At 42.2% G+C, this 15,295-nt stretch overlaps 1 protein-coding gene across 2 annotated transcripts in view; it reads left to right on the top strand.

Annotated features, from left to right (window-relative positions):
- The window catches only part of PARP4 (poly(ADP-ribose) polymerase family member 4), a 96,142-nt gene that overhangs the window by 57,081 nt on the left and 23,766 nt on the right, over window positions 1–15,295 (top strand). For both annotated transcript variants that reach the window (XM_055139998.1, XM_055139995.1), the window contains exons 21-25: window positions 8,700–8,837; window positions 10,860–11,055; window positions 11,734–11,801; window positions 13,118–13,305; window positions 14,555–14,654. In XM_055139998.1, the coding sequence (XP_054995973.1) occupies window positions 8,700–8,837; window positions 10,860–11,055; window positions 11,734–11,801; window positions 13,118–13,305; window positions 14,555–14,654 (690 nt within the window). The remainder of the gene's footprint in view (window positions 1–8,699; window positions 8,838–10,859; window positions 11,056–11,733; window positions 11,802–13,117; window positions 13,306–14,554; window positions 14,655–15,295) is intronic.

Below are 15,295 nucleotides of genomic sequence, written 5' to 3'. Positions count from 1 at the left end.
TTAGTCATGTTCTATTCCTTACAAGCTTTCATAGTAACATTTACTTTATTTCATCAAAGCAATATTAGCACAGGGTTAAATAAAACTTAATGCTGTAAGGTTATCATATATATCCCTTTATATACTTTCAGCTCAATTCTTGTCCAGCGTGATCATTTCCAACTGTCATTGTCATAGTGGTCCCTTCTCTAGCCTAATTGCCCACCCCTCCCCCAAACTTGTGACAAGCTTCCAACTGTAGGCCAGTCCTCCTGGCCCTCATTTCTGTTGTCCTTTGGGAATAGTCTCTGTCACTGTCACTGTCATCCTGTTGCTCATCGATTTGCTGAGCACCAGTAGTGTCTCCATTGTGAAATTTGTTGTTACTGTGTTTGGCATACTGGATATGCCACAGGTAGCTTGCCAGGCTCTGTTGTGTAAGTGAGATACTCTCGGTAGCTTGCCCGGCTCTCAGAGAGGGGTGGAGGAATTGAACCTGAGTTGGCCGCATGCATGACAAACGCCCTACCACTATGCGATTGCTCCAGCCCAGGGAATAGTCTCATACTATGTTTTTTATATCCCTCAAATAAGTGCAATCATTCTATGTCTGTCCCAGTGTCTGTATGTACACTGAAAAATGTAATGACTGAAAGGAGAGACAGAGACAGAGACAGAGATAGAGGCAGAGAGAGACAGAGAGACAGAGAGAGAAGTGTCTGCCATACAGGCAGACTGCGGGTTGGGCGGGGGGGGGCGTGGTGTGGAAGGAGGAAACTAGGGACATTGGTGGTGGGAAATGTACACTGGTAAAGAGACGGTGTTGGAACATTGTATGACTGAAACACAATCATGAACATCTTTGTAACTGTTTGTCTTACAGTGATTATATTAAAAAAAATTAAGTTAAATTATGCTAATAGCAATAGACTTGGTTTCTCTTTGCCTCTCCACAAACCAGAGTCTGGTCATGGTGACCCATTTTCAATAGTAACTTTAGCACTTTATGCTGGTCCTCTTTTATCTGGAGGAGGGGAGATGGGGGCATAACTTCCCTGATGTTTTGGGGGCCACTCCCAGGGGGTCTCACATATCAGTGTGGGCCTCATGCTCAGGATCTGGGGCCGCTTGACCAGTGCTGGGGCCACAGACCACCCAGGTGCTTTGGGGGAAATGCTGTGGCAGAAGCAGCTCTGGGTCTCACACACAGAGCACATGCTCAAACTCTTTGAGCATCTCCCTGGCTTCTTGGTGCTGTTAATATTTCGCCATTTCAGAAATCATCTTTTGTTTCTGTTTGATGGTTGGTGAGAACTTCACTCTCTTTTTCCTGACCACTCTCACTTTTCCTTCTCCTTTATTTCAAAGCTTGTTGTAATTTTTTAATTGATGGTCAATGTTTATAACTATCTATACTGATATGCCAAAAACAGTAACAACAAGTCTCACAATGGAGACATTACTGGTGCCCACTTAAGCAAATCGATGAACAAAGCGACGACCATGCTACATTGCTACATACTTATATTACTTTACCATGAAGCCAAGAAATGGGTCACGATGATAATATTCTTTCTGTACTTGGATTTTTTTTTTTACTGCTTTATACAGTTGGGGGTGAAGGAATTTTTTGTTTTGTTTTGTTTTCATTTGTTTGTTTTTGAGCCACATCTGGCAATGCTCAGGGGTTGCTCCTGGCTCTTTGCTCAGAAATTACTCTTGGTGGTGTTCGGGAGGCCACATGGGATGCCAGGTATTGAATCCAGGTCAGCTGCGTGCAAGGCATATGACCTACGTGTTATACTATTGATCCAGCCCCAGAATTTATTTTTTATTTCTTCTTTTTCTAGGACTCCTCTTAGCAGTTAAAACCCCTCTTAATATTATTTTCCAGTGACTGGAGAGATAGTTCAGTGGGCAAAGTACTTGCCTTGCACACAGCAGACCAGGTTCCATCTCCAACATCTCATATGATTCCCTGAATGCCACCAAGAATAATTCTGAGTGCAGAACCAGGAGTAACCACTGAACATTTCTGCATGTGGCCAAAAAAAAAAAAAAACCAAAAAGAAACAAATATGCTGTTTTCCCACTGTTGAGTTCCAGCTCTCAATTGTTAATTACTTCCCCCATCCAGAATACCCACCTGTCCTGTTTCTCTGTCCCAGACTTGTTTTCTTTTTATTTTACTTTGCCTTATTTTGGAGGGGTGCCAGGGATTGAATTCAGGGTTCCCCCATTTGGGGCAATCACCTGTCGCCCATCCAGTTTGTCTCTGTCGCTCCACTTGGACCCATTGGTGACTCGGGTCTGCCTTGGCTATTTTCCCTCACAAGTTCTTGTTCCTGTTCACATCAGCCCCCTGAGTGCCCTCGGTCAGAGGATCCTTGCTGCCGAGTCCAAGAACATTCTTATTCCACCCACTCACTGGATCCACTTGATCAGCTCGTGGATGTTTCATCCCAGGTCACAGATCATCTTAGGATATCAGGAACAGCATGGATGGAACTAGAGGGTATACTGTGCCTGAAGTCAGCCAGTGCGGGGATAGATGCAGGATGATAGCCCAAAGGGGGACCTAAAGGCACACAGCAAGGGAGCACCAAGGGGCCAAAAGCAGCACAACAGGAGAACTGAGCCACACAATTGAGCTGGGGAGAGGGGATGAGAGAGAGAGTGTTGGGGTCCTTGAGGGAGGGAGGTCAGGACTCTAGTGAAGGGTATGATGGTGAAATTATGCCCATGAGGAACCAATATTAATGGTATTGTAAACCAAAGACTCTCAATCAAAAATATTTTTTAATGTTAAAAACATTGTATTCAGCTTCCGAGGTTACTTTTGAGAAGCTAAATGATATTCTTAGCCCTGTTCTTTGTGATATCTTTTGTTTTGTTCATCAGTTTTCCAAGAATCTTCTTTTTATCCCAGATATTAGGGAATTTCATAGTGGCTGGAGAGGTGGATGGTGGGTAGCATGCTTACCTTGTGTGTGGCCAACCAGTTTCAGTCCCAGGAACCTCATATGGTCCCTGAGCACTTGAGCACAGAGCCAGGAATAAACCCTAAGCACCACCGGGTGTGGCCCAAAAACCAAAATAGTTTTTCTTTAAAAAAAAAGTAAGAAATTTCCTACTAGTTTGATTGTCACTCATTTTGTTGTATACCTAAAATAAAAGTAGCTTTTTTTTTTTTTACATAAGATGTGTTTCTTCAATTTTTCTTCAGTTTCTTCAATTCCCCTTAATCATGTGTTCCTGAGACTGTGGAAGTATGAAGGGTTGCGGTCGCACACAGTGATGCTTGCTGTGCTTGGTGCTCACTCCTGGCTCTGTGCTTGGGATTCAGGCAGGGCTGGGATCTGCAGAGTGACTGCATCCCCCTGTGCTCCCTCTTTAGCCCAGCTTCCACCGTCTTAACATTGTTCATAGTTCTTCCCTCTTTTTTCCTTTCCTTCCTGTTTCCTATATCTCTAGGAAGCTGCTATTTTTATTGCTTTTCTTTTATTATAGGGATTGTTAGGATTCTGCCAGGGAATAGAGATAAATAGAGGTATAATTTTTTAGTCCAATCTTAATTAGAAGCTTCCTCATTTTGCTGTATAACAGTCCACAGGCTTTGTGGTTTAAAGCAAGTGTTTATTTTTTGTGGACTGAATAGTTCTAGGCTGGACTGGTTTGGTGGATACAGGTGGCTTCAAATGCTCTTACTCGCACACCTGACCCGTGGTTTGTGTCAGCTGGAAGACTGGCCACACTCATCTCCCAGCAGGTGGCCTGAGGTTCATCCGGAAGAGGTTGAAGAGTTCTCAGTAGCAGAGGGTGGGCAGGTTCCACTTCCTGAACACATTTCCATGTGGCATCATCCACCAAGCTATAACACATAGTCATACCCCCAACTCTGAGTTAGAGCAGCCCATGCCCCAGCACCCAGAGGTGTAGTACTGCCAGCAGGTCTACCTGTACCAGTGGAGCAAGTACATCAGCAACCTGATGGTACCTTCAGGCTTCCAGATATCCCAAAATTGCCACTAGTACCTTTGTCTGGATCCCAACAGCTTGGGACCAAGTTTCCTGAGAAATTAAATGACAAAAACTTAGGTATGTGGAAGCCATGCCCACAAACCATCTCTGGCTCAGCTGTACGAATTTATTTATCAGCCTTTCTTCAGAGACCCATAAATAAATCTCAAAAGAGATCAAAAGCCGAAGTTAATCTCAGACCCATGCAAGGCTAAAGAGACCAGGGTAAATCGGAGAGGGGTGGGTCAGCCTTCTGCCCGCCCAAGCAGAGTCCCTGGGATCCCCTTGCTCCCACAATCTAAAATTATCACCACACTCCTAGCTGGACTCCACTGTCTTAGGCTGGACCTCACTGAGTTATCAACCTGTTGAAAATTCAGAAATGTGGGGTTTGTGACTGAAATCTCCAGGCTTTCTCAGAGTTGGAATGGTAACCTCTGCCACCTCCTTGCCCCCCCACCCCGCCCCAGGTACTTCCCTATACTCCTGAAATCACTGGCAGTCATCACCGTGAACCAGCTCCAGCATCACCATGGAGCCTGTTGTACTGGCCTTCCTTCAGAGGCCCATAAATAAGTGTGGAAAGAGATCAAAAGCCACAGTCAACAATAAAAAGAGATTAAGGGCATCCAGATAGGAAAGAAAGAAATCAAACTAACTGTTCGCTGACGATATGATACTATATCTAGAGAAGCCTAAAGCCTCAACTAAGAAACTATTAGAAACAATACACTTATACAGTAAGTTGTAGGCTATAAAATCAATACCCAAAAATCCATGGCCTTTCTATATGCAATCAATGAGACAGAGGAAAGGGATATAAAAAAAGCAATCCCATTCATAATCGTGCCCCAGAAAATCAAGTACCTCGGAATCAGCTTAACCAAGGAAGTAAAAAGCCTCTACAGAGAAAACTATAAAACACTACTCCATGAAATAAAAGAGGACATGAGGAAATGGAAACATATACCCTGCTCATGGATAGGGAGAATCAACATTGTCAAAATGGCAATACTCCCCAAAGCATTATACAGATTCAACGCAATCCCTATAAGGATACCCATGACTTTTTTGAAGAAATAAATAAAGCAATCCTAAAATTCATATGGAACAACAAACACTCACGGATAGCTAAAACAATTATTGGGAAAAAGATGATGGAAGGCATCACCCTCCCCAACCTTAAACTTTACTACAAAGCAGTAACAATTAAAACAGCATGGTACTGGAACAAAGGCAGAGCCTCAGACCAATGGAACAGGGTGGAATATCCCTACACACAACCCCAAATGTATGTTCATCTAATCTTTGATAGGGGAGCAAGAAATGTGAAGTGGAACAATGAAAGCCTCTTTAACAAATGGTGCTGGCACAGCTGGACAACCACATGCAAAAGAATGGGCTTAGACCTCGACGTGACACCATGCACAAAAGTCATATCAAAATGGATTAAAGACCTCAACATCAGATCACAAACCATAAGGTACATTGAAGACAAGGTTGGCAAAACCCTCCACGATATTGAAGATAAAGGTATCTTCAAAGATGACATGCAACTGGCCAACCAAGTGGAAACAGAGATAAACAAATGGGACTACATTAAACTAAAAAGCTTTTGTACCGCAAAAGATACAGTGACCAGAATACAAAGGCAATCTACAGAATGGGAAAGGATATTTACCTAATACCCATCAGATAAGGGGTTGATATCAAGGGTATATAAGGCACTGATTGAACTCTACAAGAAGAAAATATCCAACCCCATCAGAAAATGGGGAAAAGAAATGAACAAAAACTTTCCCAAGGGAGAGATATGAATGGCCAAAAGGCATATGAAAAAGTGCTCTACATCACTAATCAGGGAGATGCAGATCAAAATAACCATGAGATACCACCTCACACCACAGAGACTGGCACACATCCAAAAGAACAAAAGCAACCACTGTTGGAGAGGATGTGGGGAGAAAGGGACCCTTCTACACTGCTGGTGGGAATGCCGACTAGTTCAGCCCTTTTGGAAAACAATATGGACGCTTCTCAAAAAATTAGAAATTGAGCTCCCATTTGACCCAGCAATACCACTGCTGGGAATACATCTCAGAGAAGCAAAAAAGTATAGTCGAAATGACATCTGCACTTATATGTTCATTGCAGCACTGTTTACAATAGCCAGAATCTGGAAAAAACCCGAGTGCCCTAGAACAGATGACTGGTTAAAGAAACTTTGGTACATCTATACAGTGGAATACTATGCAGCTGTTAGAAAAAATGAAGTCATGAATTTTGCATATAAGTGGATGAACATGGAAAGTATCATGCTAAGTGAAATGAGTTAGAAAAAGAGAAACAGACATAGAAAGATTGCACTCATCTGTGGAATATAAAATAACAGAGTAGGAGACTAACACCCAAGAATAGTAGAAATAAGTACCAGGAGGTTGACTCCATGGCTTGGAAGCTGGCCTCACATTCTAGGGAAAAGGCAGCTCAGATAGAGAAGGGAACACCAAGTAAAATGTGGTTGGAGGCCACTTGGGGGAAGGGTGATACTTGCTGAAAGTAGACTAGAGACTGAACACAATGGCCACTCAACACCCCTATTGCAAACCACAATACCCAATTGGAGAGAGAGAACAAAAGGGAATACCCTGCCACAGAGGCAGGGTGGGTAGGGGGAGATGGGATTAGGGGGTGGGAGGGATGCTGGGTTTATTGGTGGTGGAGAATGGGCACTGGTGAAGGGATGGGTTCTTGAACATTGTATGAGGGAAACACGAGCACGAAAATGTATAAATCTATAACTGTACCCTCACGGTGATTCACTAATTAAAAAATTAATTAAGTTCCATGAAAGAAATCGCTGTGCTTAGCAGTATATCTTGTTTATGTCCATGGAGCGTGGAGCTATGAAACCTTACTGTCAAGTATTTCACTGGGTTACATGCCTGGATATGTGCTCATGTAGTTTGCAGAGCCCGATGTCTCATTTATTCTCCTGTATTTCTTTATTTCCCTTCTTAACGAAAAAAATAAAGGCAGAGTTGAGCCAAAAAAAAATAAAAAATAAATTAATTTTTTAAAAAGCCACAGTTAATCTGAGACCCGCACAAAGCTGAACAGACCAGGACAAATCAGAGGGCGGTGGGTCAGCTTGTGCCTGTGTGAGAAGAGCTCCTAGCAGCCACTTGCTTCCATAATTCAGAATCACCGCCATGCCCCTGGCAGGCCAGACCTCACCAAGATATAATCTGTCGATAATTCAGGAATGCGGGTTTTGTGACTGAAATGTCCAGGCTTTCTCAGGGTCAGGATGGGTCCCCACTTCCCTGTAATTCTGGAAGCTTCGGCAGTCACATCCACACTCCAAAGATTCCAGTTAAAAAGCTACTCCGGCCTTACTTTCCTGATAAAAATATTGAATGCCCTGAAAAAAACACGATGACTTCTTGGTGACTGTATTGCAAACCATGATGCACAAAAGGAGCAAGAGAAAAAAGAAAAATGCCAGCTACAGAGGGAGGCTGGGGGTGGGGTGTTGGGGGATGGTGGAAGGGAATCAGGGAACACTAGTGGTGGAACACTGGTGGAGGGTTGGGTGTTGGATCATTGTATAACTGAAATTTAATCACTAACAGCTTTGTGATAGTCTATCTCAGGATATTCAGTAAAAATGTAAAAAAATAAAAAACCAAAGTTGTCTATGATTGGGTTTTAATCATACAATGTTCCAATACCTGTCCTTCACCAGTGTACATCTCCCACCACCAATGTCCCCAGTTTCCCTCCTGCCAACCCCACAGCTGCCTCTATGGCAGGCACTTTTCTTCTCTCTCTCTCTCTCTCTCTCTCTCTCTCTCTCTCTCCTTCTGGGCATTATGGTTTGCAATACAGGTACTGAATGGTTAGCATATATATATGTATAGTATATATATAGTATAGTATATATATATAGTATACTATATATATAGTATATATATAGTATACTATATATATACTATACTATATATATATATTCCTTTACCGCCTTTCAGCACTCAGTTCTTGTCCAGAGTGATAATTTCCAGCTATCATTGTCATAGTAATCCCTTCTTTATCCTAACTGCTCTCTGCACCCACCACTGTGGCCAGCTTCCTACCATAGGCTAGTCCTCCTGACCCTTGTTTCTACCATTCTTGGGTATTATTCTCATACTATGGTTATTTTATTCTACAAATGAGTACAGTCATTCTATGCCTATCCTTTTCATTATTGTTTTAAAGTTCATCATCTATGTTCTCTATTGATAAAACTACTTCTATTGATGTACAGCATATCTATTGAAATGTACTTTAAATCTAAGGTACAATTATAAGCTCCCTATTGAATTTTCTATTTTACTATCCTAAGTTATGTTTATCTGGTATACTTTCCTCTATAATCATATAAGTCTAACTGAATAGTTAAATCTATAACCTTGAAATCAGGGTTTGAGATTCTTTTACTTTTCCCTGCATTTCACTGAGTACATCATTCTTTGACTTTCAGGAAAGTGATTGCTGTGATTGTCATGCTGATAAAGCCTATATCTCATAATTTAAAATGTCTGTCTATATTTGATCCTAATGGAAATTGCTCAGGGGTTTGCTGCTTGATCGGGAAGAGCAAACTGATGCTGTGGGACCAGTCTGTGATTGACTTTGTCGCGGTGATTGTTTTCTAGAGAACAGACTGCAAAGCTGTCATCAGCACCGTGGAAAGCAGCCGTTTAGACAGCAGTGGGTTTTGTCTTCGCATTGGTCTGACTGATGCCTATCTCCCAAGAATGTGGGTTGAAAAACATCCAGAAAAAGAAAGTGAGGTAAAGTCCTTCCTACTTAAAAGTAGGAGACACTCTTTAAAAAAAAGTAATCAGGGGCTGGAGCAATAGCACAGCGGGTAAGGTGTTTGCCTTGCATGCGACCGACCCGGGTTCGATTCTCAGCATCCCATATGAGCACCGCCAGTAGTAATTCCTGAGCACAGAGCCAGGAGTAACCCCTGAGCATCGCCGGGTGTGGCCCCCTCAAAAAGAAAGTTTAAAAAAATAATAAAAATGAGTTATTTAGGTTTGAAATTATTGATGGTCCTGAAAAACTAGTTACAAAATGATTTTTTAACCACACCAAAATTTTATAACTAAAACTATAGGTTCTGTCCAACATAAGTAGTATAAAAGATTTCAACCAAAACTACTATTTCTCAGGAAAGATTAACATATTGTGGTATTCATTTCATTATGTATGTATAAAATACTTTGTATACCTTAAACATAAGCATAATTATATATCAATATCCCAATAAAATTGAGGGAGTTTTTAATCATGTGATTGCACTTACACTTTAAGTATTGGTTGACAAAATTAAAGACAAGTATACATATTTTAGTAGTCACAATGGAAATCATGTTTCTTTTAGAATAGTGTATATCAATATATGAAAGAGAGAGGCAGAATATTTATCCACAGTGTTGATACTATATGAATTTCAGATGTTTAGTCTTCATTGATTTGGGTTATGACCTGTAATAATGGAAACACCAATCCTGACACTTTGCTTTTTATTAGAATTCTGCTTTATTTCTAAGTGCATTTTATAGCTTTATTTTATTTGAAAGTTTTCTACTTTTACAAGTAGATCTTTTCTAATAAAATCATAACTCTATGGTAAGTGAGAGATGGCATACTGTGCAGGGTGACTGCCTTGCACATGGCTGGCCCAGGCTCAGTTCTAGTGCTCCATACAGCGCTCTGGAGCCCTGCTGGGAATGACACCTGAGTGCAGAGTCAGAAGTGAGCACTGAGCACGAGGAGTGTAGCCTCAAAACATACACAAAAGCCAACATTTTTATACTTATATTGAATTTTGTAAATCCTAAGTGCGTATTTATATTTTGGTGGGGGGGACCAAATCTGGGGATCTAAATGGTGTTGGCCATTTATAAGGCAAGTGCCTTAAACTGCTGTACTATCTCTCTAGCTTTATTTGTCCAAGAAATGTTCATGTGGCCCTGGATATTTATGTAAAATAGTTACACAAATCAAACATTTACTGATAATAAGTAGTAAAGAAATTTATTTTAAAATAGTTCATTGGTGGGCTAGAGAGATAGTATGTCACCTACGGCACTTGCCTGGCACATGGTCAATCAGGTCCAATGTCTAGAACCCCATGTGCTCCCCAATCCCTGCCCAGAATGACCTGAGCACATAACCATGAGTAACCCTGAACCAGATATGGCCCAGAAAATAAAATACCAAAGAATAAAACAATTAATTGCTATACATATAGTAATACCATTTAGTAAAGACCAAAACAAATTTGTATACTGAGACAAATATGCTTGTTTATTTTTATGTTAAAATTTAATTGTGGAATACAGAGTATTTTTAACATTTTCAGTGTTCATCAATATTTTTATTTTATAATTATCAGTGCTGTGAATGCCACTTTGTAAAAATACAAAATGGCAGGAGTTGGTTCAGTGCCATTTTAAAAAGTATTGGAAATCCTCTCCCAACCTAAAGAATTATGTAGAACAATTGTAAATTCATTTAACATGTATAAGCTCTGGTGAAGCCCCTCAAATTCTTACATGTTTGATTTTAAATTTGGTTTTGCTTGCTGCACATTCAGAAATTTACTGTTGCCAAATTTTCCCTGACTTCACATCAGTCACACCTAGATGGTCGTCACTCCACTTTCAGAAGCTTGGCCAATATCTCAGTTCTGTGGCTATCCTTTAGAATTATGGTGGATAATCCTTAGGTGAAGTTTTGTGACCTCTTAGCACATAATATAGCAGTGTAAATCAGCATCAAACCAGCGCCTTTGTTCCTTTTAGGCCTGCATGCTTGTTTTCCAACCAAACCTTGATATCGCTCTCCATGGCCTGGCCAAGCAGAGTGAAGTGATTATTTGTCTTGATTGCTCCAATTCCATGGAGAGTGCAGTGTTTTTAGAAGCCAAGCAAATTGCTTTATATGCACTGTCCTTGATGGGCAAGAAGCAAAAGATCAACATCATCAAGTTTGGCACAGGTGAGCACTGGCTGTGAATGTTATGTGTGTCCTGTGGAACTGTGGCTCAGCTCAGGTGTTCCCTCCTTATGCACAGCTCGTGGCCCATCTGGGGACAGGGAGTATGGGATGCAGTTTAAGAACAAGAATTCTTGGGGCTGGAGTGATAGCACAGCGGGTAGGGCGTTTGCCTTGCACGCGGCCGACCCAGGTTTGATTCCCAGCATCCCATATGGTTCCCCCAAGCACCGCCAGGAGTAATTCCTGAGTGCATGAGTCAGGAGTGACCCCTGTGCATCGCCAGGTGTGACCCAAAAAACAAAAAAAAAAGAACAAGAATTCTTAATTAGGTCCCTCTGTTCAGATCCTAACCCTGCTCACTTACTAACTCTCAATGTCACCTAAGGCAAAGTATTTAAACATTCAAACTTTCATTTCTTCCCTGTTTGATGAAAATAATAAGAATATAATGACCTTCGGTCCTGACTTTGTAGTCATTGGATCAATTTAAAACAGTCTAGAGCTTGCTTTGCACACTGCCAACCTGGATTCTACCCATGACTTCCCATACTCAGGAGTTACTCTTGACTGGAGCATTGCCGAGTGTGGCCCCAAAACAAAAACGAAACAAAAAATAGTAAACACTTTCTCATCATTCTATAATGTGAATAATAATACCTCCTGCCAATCTTATTACAGGTTACAAGGAGTTATTTTCATATCCTACCTATATCAAAAACAACAATAAAGCAGCTGAGTTCATAATGGTGAGTAGAATCGTGTTTTGGTGGCGCTGCCCAGGACTTTAGCCTAGAGACCACCAGCAGAACACTTCCTGACATGAAGCCTTTATAGTGTCTAAGAGCTCTTTCACTTCATTGTAAAATCATTATGAACTCATCAGAGAAAAATGGGAGTTTAAGGATGGAGAGAAAAGCTCGCCTATTATCTCAGTATGCAGACACAATCCTGCTTAAATACTTCAGGAGTGTTTTCTTTTCTGTTTTCTTCTTTTTGTTTCCAGTAAGCAAGTTGAGATGACAGTTGTCTTCTCAGTCCATGCTGGCAAAACTGGGGCTGAGGATGTTTCTGAAAACCATTAAGAAAAAAGGGAAGGGGCTGGAGCGATAGCACAATGGCTAGGGCGTTTGCCATGCTCGCGGCCGACCCAGGTTCGATTCCCAGCATCCCATATGGTTCCCCACCACTGCCAGGAGTAATTCCTGAGTGCAGAGCCAGGAGTAACCCCTGTGCACTGCTGGGTGTGATGCAAAAAGCAAAAAAAAAAGAAAAAAGAAAGAAAAAAGAAAAGAAAGAAAAAAGGGAAAAAGGGAAAAAATTAAAAGCAGAAGCTAGGGACCTGAGAGATAGTACAGCAGGTAGGATTCTTGCCTTGCACTAGGCTGACCAGATTTGATCCTCTGGAGTGGTCCGTGAGTACAGAGCCAGGAGTAAGCCCCTGAGGACCACCAGGTATGACTTAAACCCCTCACCCAAAATAAAAATAGGAAAAATGGGAGGCAGGGAAAGCTCAGAAGACTGGAGCACAGACTTTGCATGTGGATCTCTGGGTTTGATCTCCAGCATCTCATGGTTCTCTGAGCATTCAGGAGTGACCCCTGAGCAGTGTGATCTGGTAGTAGTCCTCAAGAAGTTCTAGGTATAGCTCCAAAAAGCCAAAAACAGCTGCAACCAAAAGAGCAGACAAGAGCCAATTGGTGATAGTTACTGTATTGTGAATAAAAGGTATGATTGTTCCACAAATGTGTAAGAAAAAAAATACCTTTCAGGAATGCTGAGACAGTACAGTGGGTAGGGTACTTGCCTTGAATATGGCCACCCAGGTTCAATCCCCAGCACCCCATATGTTCCTCCAGAGCATTGCCAGAAATAGTTACTGGGTGCAGAACCGGAGTAACCCTTGAGTATTGCCAGATGTGGCCCAAAAACTAAGAAAAAGAAATACCTTCCAAGTGGCAATATCTCCAAACTCTTATTAAAGGACGTGGGGAGTAACTGATCACAGTGACTAATAATTCAACCTGCACAAAAGGGTGATCAGCTTCTGCTTCTTTGCCTTCAGTCAGCTACACCAACCATGGGAAATACGGATTTCTGGAAAGTGCTCCGTTACTTAAATCTGCTGTACCCTAGTCGAGGATTCCGGAACATTCTCCTCATCTCCGATGGGCACCTGCAAAATGAAGGGCTGACGCTGCGGCTGGTGAAGAGAGGTGTCGGGCACACGCGACTGTTCTCCTGCGGGGTCAGGTGAGTGCAAGCAGGAGGTGCAGCCCCCAAGGTGTGGTGATGCTGCGATTCTTGCCCCTGGCCCCTGGTTTAGAGGTATTTCTGTTGGCCTGCTCAGGCCTTTTTCCAGGTTTGAAGCTGATTGAATATATAGAAGCTACATATATATATATGTGTGTGTGTGTGTGTGTGTGTGTGTGTGTGCGTGTGTGTGTGTGTGTGTGTGTGTGTGTGTGTGTGTGTGTAGTCTCTGGGCTCTGGCGGAGACTGTCTCGCTATGTACACACTGACCCTGCGGGCTTGCCTGAAAGAGCTCCGAGCTGAAAGCTTAGAGCAAGCAGCACATCAGTGCTAGATGATAGATCTTGCAGAAAGCCCCATGTGCCAACCTGTCCTGAAGAACCTGAAGAGCTGGGAGCACCTGGCACAGGCCCTGTTGGAGCTGTTGGGAGGGCAGTGCCCCAGGCCTGGGTCCCTACTCACTGCTTTGCTGCCTCACAACCTTTCTGGCTCCTTTATTTGCATTTGCTTTTTCAGTTTTGTTTGCGGGGGGGGGGGGCGGGGAAACACCCAACAGTGCTTAGGGATGCTCCCAGCTCTGTGCTCCTGCTGCCTGTGAAGCTCAGGAGACTGTGCAGAATCACAACCCAGGGATCCAACCCAGGCTTCCAGCATGCAAAACACATGCTTAGGCTGTAGCTGTTGCTACAGCCAAGCATTTAATTGTTTATTTTGTAACCATATCCAGTGGAATCAGTCTCTGTGCTCAGGAGTGACAACTGGTAGTGCCCAGGGGATAGTTCTCCTTTCCTTTCTTCAGTAATTTAAAGTCAAGAATTTCTGCAGAGGCTGAAGTGATAGTGTAATGAGAAGGGCATTTGCCTTGCATGTGACTGACCGATCCTGGTTCGATCCCTGGCATCACATATGGTCCCCTGAGCAACACCAAGAGTAATTACAGAGTGCAAAGCCAGGAGTAACCCCTGAGCAACACCAGGTATAACCCAAAATTTAAAAAAAAAGAAAAGAAAAGAAAAAAGAAGAATTTGTACAGTTTTATGTTGTGGAAGAGAATAAGCCCTCTGCTACATAGGAGCTTCCCAATTCTTCAGGTTTTTTCTCTTGTTAACCTTAGCTACAGAAAAATACTCATTCTTTTATCTGTAAGGTCTTTTCTATGGGTTTGGGAATTGGTCAACATTTTAACTGCCTACACTTTAGAAATCTTTCTAAGGTTTCTTAAAAATTAAAATCTGTGAAATATTATCAGTTCTACAGCAAACCGTCATACCTTAAGGATTTTGTCTCAGTGTGGTGCCGGAGTGTTTGAATATTTTAACTCAAAATCCAAACATAGCTGGAAAAAACAGGTATGTTAATCAACACATCTTATTTCTACTCTTTCTCCAGGTGTGCTGACTACTGTGCTTTTAATCTGGGCAAAGGCCATTAGAAATCAGTGTGAGATACCCACCGCTTATCCTCTCCCTAGAGGGAATGCTTTGGGCACGTCACAGGCATACCACACTGAGACTTTGCTAGCTCAGCACTGCTTTCTGCCTTAAAAGCGTAGAGGAGAGGGATTGGGTCAGAGGACAGCAGGTAAGGTGTTTGTCTTGCATGCAGCTGACTGGGGTTCGACCCTCGGCATCTCACAGGGTGCCCCAACTCCCCCAGGATTGATCCCTGATTGCAGAGCCAGAAGGAATCCCTGAACATCACTAGGTGTGGTCCAAAAATAAATAAATAAAAGTGTTACAGATAGACTTTTCTTAATAAAGTATCATAATCTCTGTCTTGCTAAGATTAATTTTTATTGGGCAAAGTAGAATCTTATCAGATTAAACTTTTTGAAAATATACAGATCAGTTTACCATAGTGGGGGCATCCATCTGTCCACTATGAAGCTTGTTTTAGGTCCCACAGAGTGAAACTGAGTGTATTTGTCCAATCATATTGGATTCACACATTTTCAGGGGCCATCCATGCTATGTAGCATGTATCAATAGTG

The sequence above is a fragment of the Sorex araneus genome, chromosome 1, assembly GCF_027595985.1.
Source record: "Sorex araneus isolate mSorAra2 chromosome 1, mSorAra2.pri, whole genome shotgun sequence".
Lineage (NCBI taxonomy): Eukaryota > Metazoa > Chordata > Mammalia > Eulipotyphla > Soricidae > Sorex > Sorex araneus.
Note: the sequence above shows the minus strand (reverse complement) of the source record. Positions and strands in the feature narration are given on the sequence as shown.